The following is a 12,625-nucleotide window of genomic DNA, read 5'->3' as shown; positions in this document are numbered from 1 at the left end:
TGGTAGTGGTGGGCCGTTATTTTGACCAAAATGGGTTTGATGTTGTTGTTTTTTTCTCTACCCTACCTGCAAATATAGCAACATAAGCGGACATTGTAGGACAGGTGACTTTGCACGTGTGTGGGTATCAGTGCATGTATGTTGCAATGTGGGTGCAAATTTGTAAGTGGATGTACTTGCATAAATGACTGTTCCTCTGTGTACCTTTTTCAATGCAAATGTTCTCTCATGACGCACCAACCAGCGGAAGATGGAAAACTATTACGCTCCTCTTCTTTCTCAGGCAGATTGTAATTGTCGCTGAGCCACAATGCTTTTTTCTTATAACGTTTATGTAAGGTTAGACACATCGTTACAAAGAGATGTACTGTGAAACTCGTCTGAACTAAAATGCCTGAGCCGTGACGTGGGAATGCCATTCATTCGAGCTGTGTAGCTGATACTGAAGAGCAGGACTTTCAAGTTCGGTGTGCTATAAGCAGAGAAACACATGACACGTTGGATTAGGGTTGAGACTGTTCTGAACATTGTTTATGGTGTTTTCCGGCTTTACCACAGATTTTCAAGTCATTGTTGAGTTTACGAAGCATTGCTGAGAGCAAAGTAACTCATTGTGGTGAGCTGGTCTGTACTTGCTGTGGTTCACCCAGTTAAACAAGGCAAAAGATTACGCCCTCAACAAAAAAGCTCTCTAACCTGACAGGAGGCATGCCTGCATACACTTGTGCAGAAGCTGCCTTTCAGCGCAGCTACATATGTCTTTCATTAGGAGTGTTTACCAACAGCATGACTAATACCTGCTTTGTGTGCCTCTGGTTTAGGGTTGCCGTCAGTCTCAGTGGGAGAGAGTACTGTAAATGAAAAACGTGTCAGTTCATCGTCTGTCTAAGTCTTGTAAAAAAAGTGATGCAACATCTGTGTCGCGTGACATTGAAAAACAAACAGCTTCACATTAACATCCCTCACAAACAAGGAAACAAGTCCATATAACTATTTTTAAGTTGTGCATGAAGTTTATGTTTGATCCATTTCATCATTCCGCAGACATCCTCTTATGTTAGTGCATGGTTCATATTATATTATTTTGAAAAAAGATGGGCTGATGGTGTTTCTCTTCCTTCAGACCCGGTCCACACCCACCAGAGGTACCACAGCGATTACAGTTCATCCAGCGAAAGCCCTTCAGTGACCTCTTCTGATCCAGACTACAGACAAGGTAGAACATGTCTTCATCATCATTTTTATTCTCACACACATCACTCACAAAGTAAAAATGAAAACTCAAAAGTTCAGTTTCAAAATAACTAAACTCTTCGAGACCAGTAATAACATGTCCATGTTGGTTTTCACTGTAGCCATCTAATCTAGGACTTGTTTACACCTGGAACGGTGAGTGATTCATTTAACAAACAGTAGTCTGAGCCATAAAGTCTGGGATTTAAAGCCACTGTCAAAGGATATCAATTATTCTTTGTCTGCACTGACCAACTGACTGTGGTCTGTCCTGCTCAAAGCCAGGTTCCCTGCTGTCTTATTGCCAATCCTCACAGGTCACACTTTGTCGGCTAAAGATAGTGAGGTGCACCGCTCTCCACCCTCTCTTGGGTGCTGCTGTCAGCTAAGGACATGATCTAATCCCATTAGCAGCATCAGACAAATGACTATGTAGGCTTGCACAAGATAACTTCACTCTCAGTGCAACGTTTAACTGTGCAATAACCAAAGACAAGATTTGACTAGTGTAATAGTGTGGGAAACATGAGGCTGGCAATAGAGCAAAACTCAGCAGCTCAGATTTAATCTTTCCAAACTGACTTGGGATACTGTAGACTTATAATATGTGACTACATGCTAGTTATATACATCAAAATATATTAGTTACTGTACTCATATAGGTAGTTTTACATGCAATGTGGTTTCAGAAGGAGTGAATAATTAATAATAATAATAATAATAATAATAATACCAATAATACCTTTATTTATAGAGCACTTTTCTTACAAGAGATGTAGCTCAAAGTGCTTTACAAAAGAAAAGAAAAATGCAACACATTCAGACAAAGGCAGACAGGCAACACAATTAGACAATAAGAGGACAGGAGATGCTAAAATACATTAGTGAAATTAAAAACCGAGATCATTAAGAATAATAATTTAAAAAATGAAAGAATTGTTCAAAAATAAAAGTTAAAATACATAATAATAAATAAAAATTACATTAATTATAAGTCAACTAAATAAATAGGTTTTCAGCTGTCGTTTAAAAAATGTGTAATTAAGATTAATTTACTTAAGATTGTCAGAGACGGACTTAAGAAAAAGATCAAAAGCAAATTTATTCAAGATGAACTAACACCTATACTCCATTTATCACCATTTCCAAGGGTTTTATTCAAGACATGGAAAAGCTCTTAATGTACTAGATGGGGGCAGTACTTGACTCTGTATATTTTAGTACTTTCTGACCCATACTGTTATTTGTTGGTATTTTGTACGCAATTTCAACTCAGTACAACAGAGCTCCTATGTGGTGCTGATTTGACCTGATTTCTAAAACTGCTCCACCTTCTTGAACACATGTTCATGCAGGTTACATTTGCACTACAGTGTGTGTGTGTGTGTGTGTGTGTGTGTGTGTGTGTGTGTGTGTGTGTGTGTGTGTGTGTGTGTGTGTGTGTGTGTGTGTGTGTGTGTGTGTGTGTGTGCATCTGGAGGGATGTGTTTGATTGTGTCGAATGTGAAAACAAAATGTGCATATATGTGTGTACACAGCTAATACATCTATGTCTCTTCCAGCTAAGAGACCAAGCGAGGCGAGGAGGTATGGCTCCCAGCTGGCACTCTCCTCTGAACATGATGCCCTGTCGCTGACAAGTCACAACACACACAGGCACAGGTAACACACACACACACACACTAAACAGGTGCCAGTTTAACAAAAACAAGGTACCAGTGTTGTGTTTTCTCCCTTAAGCAGCAGCCAACCTACAGCTACCAGTTAATTGATCCATATGGAAATCTATCCCTTCACGGATGTTACATATCCCAGAAGAGTTGAAGTTCAAGTGTTGAATCACTGTATTTGAACTCAGGATGTTTTATAGGACATGAAAGAGGAGCAAGAATGAGGGTGAATTTTAGCACCTGCCCCACTGCATAGGAGTGTGTATGTCTTGTATGCGTTTGTTCCCTCCACAGAACAGGGAAGCCAGCGACGATGTTTGGTCCTCTGTGCCACACACAGCTGGTTTGGCACAGCAGGGTCAGCCCCATGCTTCACTAGTGAGGTCATCTAATGTGACATCCACATTCAGCAATCTCTATCTCTCTAATCTCTGGCATTACAGAGAACTGCTGCCTGCTGTTAACAGAGAAACCATGTTTTCGCTCTGTCCCGCTGCACAGAGCATTTGTTTTCCCCCCTGACGCTAAAAGAAGACATACCATCTAGTGTTTGGTGTCTTTTGTGTGTGAATACATTGTCTGACATCATGTTGCTACTTTTATGTATTTGTTTTATGGAGAAGGCACAAAAAGAAAGTCAGTAAATATAGTACAAATGTCCCAAGGCATCACACATTAAGCAAAAGTCTTCTATCCATTCAGCTTTTTGGCAGTATCAGACTGTTCTGACGCCAACCCTCCTCTTCTCTTCTCCCTGTAGGCTGCATGAGGGGGCGGCTGATGAAGGTCTGGCTGGAGCAGAGCTGCTCCTCCAGAGGCAGGAGGAGGAGGTGCAGCGGCTCCAGGCCCACCTGGTCAGCAGGCTGTCCAGGGCCAACCTCTACCCCACAGATGAGCCCCTGGCTCCAACTCGCACTTCCATGCTCGACCTTCGAGACCCCCTCCTCACCTCTTCTGTACAACTTCGCAAACCCAAGGTTTTTACTCTTCATGGCTTAACAGACTCAGAGATATGCTTTATATGACAATCTGTGTTTATTATTTATTATTTCAACTTCATTTCAGTTATTTGGGTCTTGTTTTCCTTTACAAACTTAATTTTTTGTTTACGAAACTTCCTGTATCACTATAGAGCTGTAGACCAAATATATAAACACATGGCACAGCCAACTCCTGAAAGACATCATTTCAACACACACACAAACACACTCCAGCGGGAACCCCCTACATCGGAGGTCTGACTATCCATCGCTTGAAGCTTGTTTATATTGCAATATTTGATGATGGATGTACAATTTTAACTCCCATGAGCTCATTGGCAACTAGGTTGTTGATGCTGAGCTCACTGGATGTTCTGTAAATACAAATTGCTGACTGGAAAACATAATTCATGTCAGCCGGTCGGATCTCTCCCACCTACTATCACAAAATGTGTTAACGCAAGTGGTAAACATAGCAACAAATCTGCTGACGTTCACCGTAAACCTCAAATGCTGTGCATCAGTTATATTCCTAAAAGGTTAATTATCTCTCAAAGGCGAGACTTATTTGCTGTAGTGTGTTTATGGTAGATTTTAAATGGGTGTAATTTGGGCTGTGGGGGTTTCCTGTTGGTAAAAGAAAAACCTTTGAGCTGAAGCAAAGGAATCTTGCCCTACCACTTCTGTTAAAACCAGATTACCGCAGAAAACCAATAAGGAAGTGCGTGTACACTTAAAAAAAGCATCACATGAGTTGTTGTCATTGAAATTTCATGATCAGGGCAGCTACTGAAACAGGTTTGAACCTGCAGTGTGAGTGTTTTGTGTAGAAAGGAAGTGTTTTAAATGTTTTTAAGAGTTGATGTAAATCATGTCGTAGTTCAGCACTGACAACAAGTGATCACATTTTGAACATAATGAGTTGTCATAATAGCAAAAAAATATATTAAAAGAAGGTCCAGGTTGAAAATGATCCTTTTAAAGGAACAGTGTGTAACATTTCGGGGATCTATTAGCAGAAATGGATGATCATAACTATGTTTTCATTAGTGTATAATCACCTGAAACTAAGAATCGCTGTGTTTTCGTTAGCTTAGAATGAGCCGTTTATATCTACATAGGGAGCGGGTCCTCTTCACAGAGTCCGCCATGTTGCACCACCATGTTTCTACAGTAGCCCAGAACGGACAAAAACCAAACACTGGCTCTAGAGAGAGACTTTCACGTTTTTTACGTTACCTGAAGGCCGCCGTAGTTCTCCGACACGCTTGTGAAACTGCGGTAACGTGAGCCGAGTGCAAAATCGTGGAACCGCCAGCCGCCGTCTGCCTTCCGTTGCCCCCTAAAGTAGTGTTATTATGGTAAGGATGGCCTCTGAGCGAGGCGAACGGCGTTACCACGGTCTTGCACTCGGCGGCTCACGTTGGGGATGAGTGAGCGGAGGGGTACTCAGTTGGTTAAAATTTGCAACCACACCTCTAGATGCTGCAAATCCTACACACTGTACCTTTAACATTTTGGTAAAATAAATGTTCTCTCTGTATCACAATTACTTTTTATGACAGAACTTCCACGGGCCTGAGTTTGTGAAGATGGCCAGCGAGCCCTGTGTTGCCTTATCTGTTCCCTCTTCAATAATGGTAAGGATGTACATCTAATGCCTCCTTTGAGCCAATGTATCCATGATGTTGCCACAGAAAACGGCTTTATTCCTCATTTGTAATCCATTACTCCTTCCCCTTTTTTCTCTCTGCCCACAAGAAACGTGGTAAGGTGGAGGACGTGCTGAGGAAGGTGGGCGTGGTGCTTCTGAGTGGCCAAAAGCTGGAGCTGAGCTGTGACATCAAGGCAGTTTGTAAAGACGTTCTTGATATGGTGGTTGCCCACATCGGGCTGGTGGAGCACCATCTCTTTGGCCTAGCATACCTCAGAGGTACTGTATGTTATCCTGTATAAGACTGTTGTTTTAAGTGGCATGAATGCATGTGTGTGTCAGGTATATGTCAGGGGATCAGTCTTCTATATTGTGTGCACTTACTTGTGTGGTTATGTAGTTACCTTACCATAGTTATTAGTTAACCAACGTTAGCTCTGTCACTGATCCACGTTGACCTTAAGAACCTTCTTCTATAAGAAAACATTCCAGGAATCCAGTGTTGCACGTGGAAAACCTTTGAAATGGCACACAATTTTCCCTTCTTGAATATAAAGTATAAACTGTGAGATCACATCTGAGGCATCTGAGATGTGGTTTGAGTAGTTTTTAGTGCAGAGGTTCATGGTATTTCCATATAAATTAAATTTCCTACACCTGATGTCTCATTGAAGATGCAACATGTTGCTTTAAGCATGCTTTAAACACACCCTCTCCTAAAAATCACACACACAGATGATGAGTTTTTCTTCGTCGATCCTGATGCCAAACTGTCCAAAGTGGCCCCAGAGGGATGGAAGGACGATCCTAAGAAGAAGAAATCTGATGTGCCTTTTAATCTTTTCTTACGCATCAAATTCTTCCTTGATGACGTCAACCTCATACAGTGAGTATACAGTATTTGTTTCATTATCACAGAACAATGGACCCATGTGTTCGCATATCATAACCCAAAATGTCTGTATTTTTCTGTGTATAACAGGCATGCTATGACCAAACATCAGTACTACTTACAGCTGAGGAAGGATATCTTGGAGGAGAGGATGCGCTGTGGCACAGAAAATGCCATACTGTTGGCTTCACTGGCACTGCAGGCTGAATTCAGTGACTACCAACCTGAGGTACCGAATCTCTGGAAGTGTTATCAGTCAGCTAACAACACTTAAAATACACTTTATTTGAATTGTGAAGTTGTGTAATCATGTCTTTATTGTTTTATATATTAGAAAGTATTGCTGAATATACACATTTGAAGTAGAATGTGAGGTAAAGACTTCTCTTGTAAAACGTTTTAGAAACAAAAATTAAAGCAGTTGAACATTTGTCTCATTAACCCTTATGCATCCTTAGGGGCATTTTGGCTTTTTCATTTCAAATTTTTCAATCATTCTAGCTGTATAAATGCATTTTGCATGCTTTTGGCAAGGGTGTGAGTTTAAGTTTTTTTTTCAATTTTTTTCATTTTGAAAGTTCAACCTCAGCTCCTATAATAAGTCTATAACTGTAGCCAAAATACAGAAACTCAGACCCTTAAGGACAAATATGTCCCCCTTTGAAACCCATTAAAACCACAATCCCACGATCCCACGGCCATTACAGCATAAAGGCATGCATTGTATTATATCAGGCTTTCAATCTAGAGCCCTGGCTTCAATTTCTTTTTACTATTTTCCACCAGATTGAGCCATTTTGTCACGTTTCCCCCATGGGGCAAATGCATACTATTTTTCTGGTTTCCACTAGGGTTATTGTTGCTGTATTGGCGATGTTGTTGCTAATCATTTACGTATCCCAGAAGTGGCACTTTGTAAACAAACTGGTGTTTAATGGGTTCAAATTCAGAAAATTGGTAGTAATGATTGGGACTGAAGTTGGTTAAAAGATTTAATTCTGTAAAAGTGGAAAATAATATTAACACATCATTTTATGGCAGCTTTTTGACACAGACTTCTAAGTTCTCTAAGGACATCAGAGCAACTTTTTTTGCTCACGGTTTAAATTAAATTTATTAATAAGTAACGCTGTTAATCTGTGTGCCTCAGCTCCATGGGAAGACCTACTTCAGACTGGAGCACTACCTCCCGGTGTCTGTCCTGGATAAGGTGGACCAGACGACCATCAAGGAGGAGCTGCCAAAACTTCACAGCAACTACTACGGAGCATCTGACTCTGAGGCAGAGTTTGAGTTTCTTAAGGTCAGCAACACCAGTATACAAGAATCATGGTTTCATGGAAATATTTCAAGTAGTTTATTTTGTGACAAACACAGTGAACATTTTGTTTGCACAAAATGACAGGTGTTCCAGGAAGAAATGTGCCAAAGAATTTACTTTGGCAGAGGAAGTAATATATTTGAGTTTATGTTTGACAACAAACCAAAGATTGCAGTGTCAACTACAAACACGAGTAGTTGTGTCCTTCCACTACATTTTATTCTGTCCTTGTAATATTTCTTACTGTGTCAAATCCACAGTCTACTAAAGCATCTCTTCTTCATGCCACTGAACCAAATTGAATAATATTATCATGAGATGAAAATCTATGCACTCATATTGGATCAAATGAATAAGATGAAAGACCCTTTGTCTGCATGAAAAGTTCCAGTACTCAAAACACACTCGCATCCCTTCCCCCTATCTCAGTACTGTGTATTTTTGAGAATTTAAGACCCTCTGACTCTATATTGATTGTGTTAAAGGTAAGCCAGAGGTTGACAGAGTACGGCGTCCATTTCCATCGGGTGCTTCCTGAGAAGCGGTCCCAGACGGGCATCATGCTGGGCGTCTACTCCAAGGGGGTGCTCATCTTTGAGGTGCTAAACGGAAATCGAACCCCGGTGCTACGGTTCCCCTGGAGGGAGACAAAAAAGATTTCCTTTATAGTATGTACTTATCTTTATTATCAAAAATAAAACTATGCCACTATAGTGAATTTCATTTATTCACTCTAACTTAGCCCAGTTGGTCTTCACTTTCACCTGAATGTTTAACTTGTCACCTTGCAGAAAAAGAAGATTTGCCTCCAGAACACATCCGACGGGATTAAGCACCTGTTTCAGACAGACAGCAACAAGACCTGTCAGTACCTGCTACAGCAGTGCTCCGACCAGCACAAGTTCCACCTGCAAATGAAGGCCCGCCAAAACAACCAGGAGCTTCAAGACCTAGGTAGGAGAGAAGTGGGTGCACATAATGGGGCCTCAGAATCAGACAGATGGGAATATTTGGCCAGCGAGGAGTTATTATCTCTCAGAGGAAGGTTAACATGTCACAGAAATGCTTTCACACAGTAGGCCCAAAAGTGTCATATCACAGCATACAGGAAAAGGCGAAGCTCTTGATGACGTCAACACTAAACTAGACAGTTTCCAGCCGCAGCTGCATGTGTCAGCCGTCCCACATATCCTCTCCAGATGATAGCGGATGCCCCCTCATTTCCCTCTCTTAAAATGTCAGTTTGTTTCAATGAATTGACATACAAGTAGTTATTATATCTTTAAAACTGAAACGCATATAATCTTTGCCATTCTATGTCAATCATCACGTGCATCGTCCAACCTGTCGGTGCACAAGTCTATTGTATCTATTCCAATTATGTAATATGTGAATCAAACGTGTGGGCGGTCTTTCACTGTTGATTTTGGTTCCCTGCTTGGTTTGAGTAGTTTCTCATGGCTGAACAACAGAACAGCTTTGTCTTCATCACACCCCATACTCCCACCAGATTGTTAAACATAAAGTCACAACTAAGTTCATAAGTTGACTGCCAAGAAGAAGACTGGCCAGACCATTAGCTATGACGATTAAGATGGATATGTCCAGATTTACGATGCAGAGGACCGTACCTGCTTTTTCCATCTAGACAATAATTACGTCAGACTGTTGAGTTAACGGTACAGATCAACACTTTGGCCCTTTTCGGATTTCCCTGCTTTATTTATTTATTTATTTTGTCTCATACTCTTTCTATATTAATTAACAAAAATGTCATTAATTATTATTATTATTATTATTAATCAGTAACTTTCTTTTCTTGTAATCAGAGAACTGCCCATTGAGCAGTTTGCAGTATTCCCTTGACCCTCGGAGTGGAGACGCAGTGGGGAGGACGGTGAGCTCAGGCAGCCTGGCACCCAGCTATTCGACGCGCTCCAACCCAGACCACCTGAAGAGGATCTCTTACTCAGAGATGGCCCTCCACAAGGCACCATCTGGCCCAATATTGGTCCACGATGAGCTTCACTTTCCAGGTTTCAATCCAGTGGCCTCCACGGCCTTTTCCAATCCGCGGATAATGAGCCGCTCCCACCACAACCTCGGACAGATGCCAGAGTCTCCAGAGCACCGGTTGGCAGAGTCGTATAGTGGCCAGTCGCACAGCGGACTGAGTCAGGCACAACCCAACCAAGTGGCCTCTCACTTACAGCAGCACCAGCGAGCCAGCTCAGACACAGGCTCTCTCTCACACCAACAGGACAAGTGAGTTGAAAGAAGAGAAATGTTAAGCAAAAGCCTAAATACACGAGTATATATGAGAGAGAGAAGTTCAGAATAAAGTCATAGTGGGTGTTGTAAATGCTGACATTCGGCGCTTGAAGTGGAAAACAATAAGAGGCAGTACTCCGCTTATTCACATGTTGACGTGTGTATCTGCCAGTATCGGCAATCATTATTACATTCTGAATTTCTACAGTGAATAAAAGATACTAGGAGATATTGGGTTTAGGGGTCATCCGCCAAGAAATTTGAATTTATTAATTAATTAATTAATACTGTAGATAACGCCCAAAAAGCTTAAAGAAAAAACTTGCTTCAGTTAAATAATTATTTTATGATTTACACATATCACAGCCTTCATCTGAACATTTAATTCTTCTCCTGTAGAATCACATCAAAAGAGCAGATTCGGAACATTTTTAAATAATGTTTCACTAATTATATTTGTTCACAAGTACAAAAAGTTATGATGAACTGTTTACAAAAAGGACATGAACATTGTATTGATAAATCACAGCACCCTCGTTCCCCCCCCCTCACCTCCATGCTCTGCCGGCTCGTCGGCTCGTCCAGATGCTCTCCACATTGTTTTTATGTTCATATGGGCTATGAGACGTGGCGCAAAAATGCTAGCTTTGCCGCCCAAAGAACCTGATGTGGAGAGGCCGAGAAGAGTAGAGTACTGGCAGCTTGTGAGAAGTGCTGGTGCACAAGGAAAAAGTCACAGTACACCAAAGAGTAAAATGTAGTACTACGTACCGGGGAGTACCAGCCCACTTCGAGCACTGCTGACATTATTTCTTTGGTATTTCATTACTTTACATCCATCAAACTATGCAGGAACTAGAATATATTGATTTTTTTTCTGCCTTTTAATCTGTCCTTTAAGGAAATGGGATCTTGTGTTTATTAGTTGGCCCTCTGTAAAGTCTTCAGTGCCAGAGTCTCCAAGCTCTCTTCAGGACAGGCTAAGGTTACTAAGTGAGGACTCGTTACTGGGACTATAGCTCTGCCCAACACCACAGAGACACAGACAACTCTACCTCGAGCCTCTAATTAAACCTCTGGGGGCCTGTGCGTGTGGGTGCACATTCACCCTTGTGTCTGTGTTGTTGTGAGATTGTGCCTATCAGTGTATGTTCCTATTATGAATTAGTAACAAACCTGTTTTTGTGCCAGTTGCTCCCTCTCGTGTCAGCTTTACAGATGACGTGTGATTTTGAGTTCAGCAGGATTCTGTTTGCATAAAAACCGAAGCGTTAAGTGAGTGTTAAATTTAGCCAAGGACACTAGATGTTCTACCGCTTACTCTCTCGCTCCTTCTCAGATCTTTTGGCACCGTGTCCCACAGCAGCCCGACGTGGAGTCACAGCAAGTCCAAAAAAGAAGAAGACTCTTCTTCCACAGAGGATACTGGCCAAGCATACGTAGTAGGTAAGGATGCTGACCTGCGAATGATGATGCGGCTCTCTGGTGACGGATAGCACCTGAAATGTACATCTGTGCTCGTATAGATCAATGTAATCTGTAGTTGTAGTAGAGACTCTAGGATAGTTATTCAGAATCTATCGGCAGTTAAGATAGTAGTTCTGTGCAGCTCCAGCTCTCTTCCATGAGATAATGAAATATTTCACTTACCTTATATAGGCCTTTTCAAGATAAACAGTGTTCTTATGAACATTTGGAAAGCCAGTAATTCAGATGGTATATTCTGAAGGCGAGCAGTAAGATCTAAAACATGAGAATTGCAGCGGATAATTTGAGGTCTGGCTACACCGTGGCAAGTCAACAGTAAGTAGATTACAGATTACATATGTATGTATATGTACACATGTATAGATTACACATTAGGGTACTGGCATAGACTTTATTTTATTTGCAAATTACATTAAAAACAACAAAGAGCGAACTACGCATTTCGCATGTGGCTTCATCAAGCAAATCTGATGAAGCGGCATGGGAAACCCGTAGATCGCTCTTTCTTGTTTGCCAACAAAATAGTGTCTATGCCAGTAATATGAACTTTGATTTCTTATCTTTGAATCAAATTCTAAATTAAAGGAGCAGTCTGACATAAACCAGTTCTTTTGTTGGCCTGTATTGAGGAACAACAGAATAACTTTAAATGTTCCTTGTTGCAGTTTATTTTGTTTACTTCACATAATATGCTAGTATTCACATGACATGGTCTGATCATGCAGGGGGCTTCTGCATGTGTTAATTATTAATTGATGATTTCTATAAATATTTCCTATATTATTGCCTATAAATGGGAAAAGAGGCAGACGAGACATTTTCATTGTTCTGTATAAAGTACAAACTAAAGCTCGGCCTTGCTGATCTCTTGCGATCTGTTCCCAGGTGTCAGCATGCACAGTTCTTCTGGACCACCTTCAACCCCAGCCTCTGTTAACGGCACGTATCAAAATCTTTCATTTCCGCAGATACACAGACACTGGATTACCATGTTTTGTATACAACATAATGTCAAAATGCAGGAAATATCCGACTGCTCTCCTATTTTGCAACATTATTAAATCCCCCTTTTAAATCTGTTGAACCATATGCTGATCGTGGCACAGCCAAGTACGG

The 12,625-nt window shown here is 41.1% G+C and overlaps 1 protein-coding gene across 5 annotated transcripts in view; it reads left to right on the top strand.

The window, feature by feature from the left end:
- The window catches only part of ptpn13 (protein tyrosine phosphatase non-receptor type 13), a 55,737-nt gene that overhangs the window by 28,443 nt on the left and 14,669 nt on the right, over nt 1–12,625 (top strand). For 3 of the 5 annotated variants that reach the window (XM_074618121.1, XM_074618119.1, XM_074618118.1), the window contains exons 8-20: nt 1,124–1,216; nt 2,796–2,895; nt 3,664–3,880; nt 5,449–5,523; nt 5,645–5,816; nt 6,273–6,423; nt 6,520–6,658; nt 7,580–7,732; nt 8,236–8,418; nt 8,542–8,704; nt 9,580–10,015; nt 11,361–11,467; nt 12,395–12,448. In XM_074618121.1, the coding sequence (XP_074474222.1) occupies nt 1,124–1,216; nt 2,796–2,895; nt 3,664–3,880; nt 5,449–5,523; nt 5,645–5,816; nt 6,273–6,423; nt 6,520–6,658; nt 7,580–7,732; nt 8,236–8,418; nt 8,542–8,704; nt 9,580–10,015; nt 11,361–11,467; nt 12,395–12,448 (2,043 nt within the window). The remainder of the gene's footprint in view (nt 1–1,123; nt 1,217–2,795; nt 2,896–3,663; nt 3,881–5,448; nt 5,524–5,644; nt 5,817–6,272; nt 6,424–6,519; nt 6,659–7,579; nt 7,733–8,235; nt 8,419–8,541; nt 8,705–9,579; nt 10,016–11,360; nt 11,468–12,394; nt 12,449–12,625) is intronic. The other 2 variants (XM_074618122.1, XM_074618120.1) reach the window with 1 other exon arrangement.

Source organism: Sebastes fasciatus, chromosome 19 (assembly GCF_043250625.1).
Source record: "Sebastes fasciatus isolate fSebFas1 chromosome 19, fSebFas1.pri, whole genome shotgun sequence".
Taxonomy (NCBI): domain Eukaryota; kingdom Metazoa; phylum Chordata; class Actinopteri; order Perciformes; family Sebastidae; genus Sebastes; species Sebastes fasciatus.
Note: the sequence above shows the minus strand (reverse complement) of the source record. Positions and strands in the feature narration are given on the sequence as shown.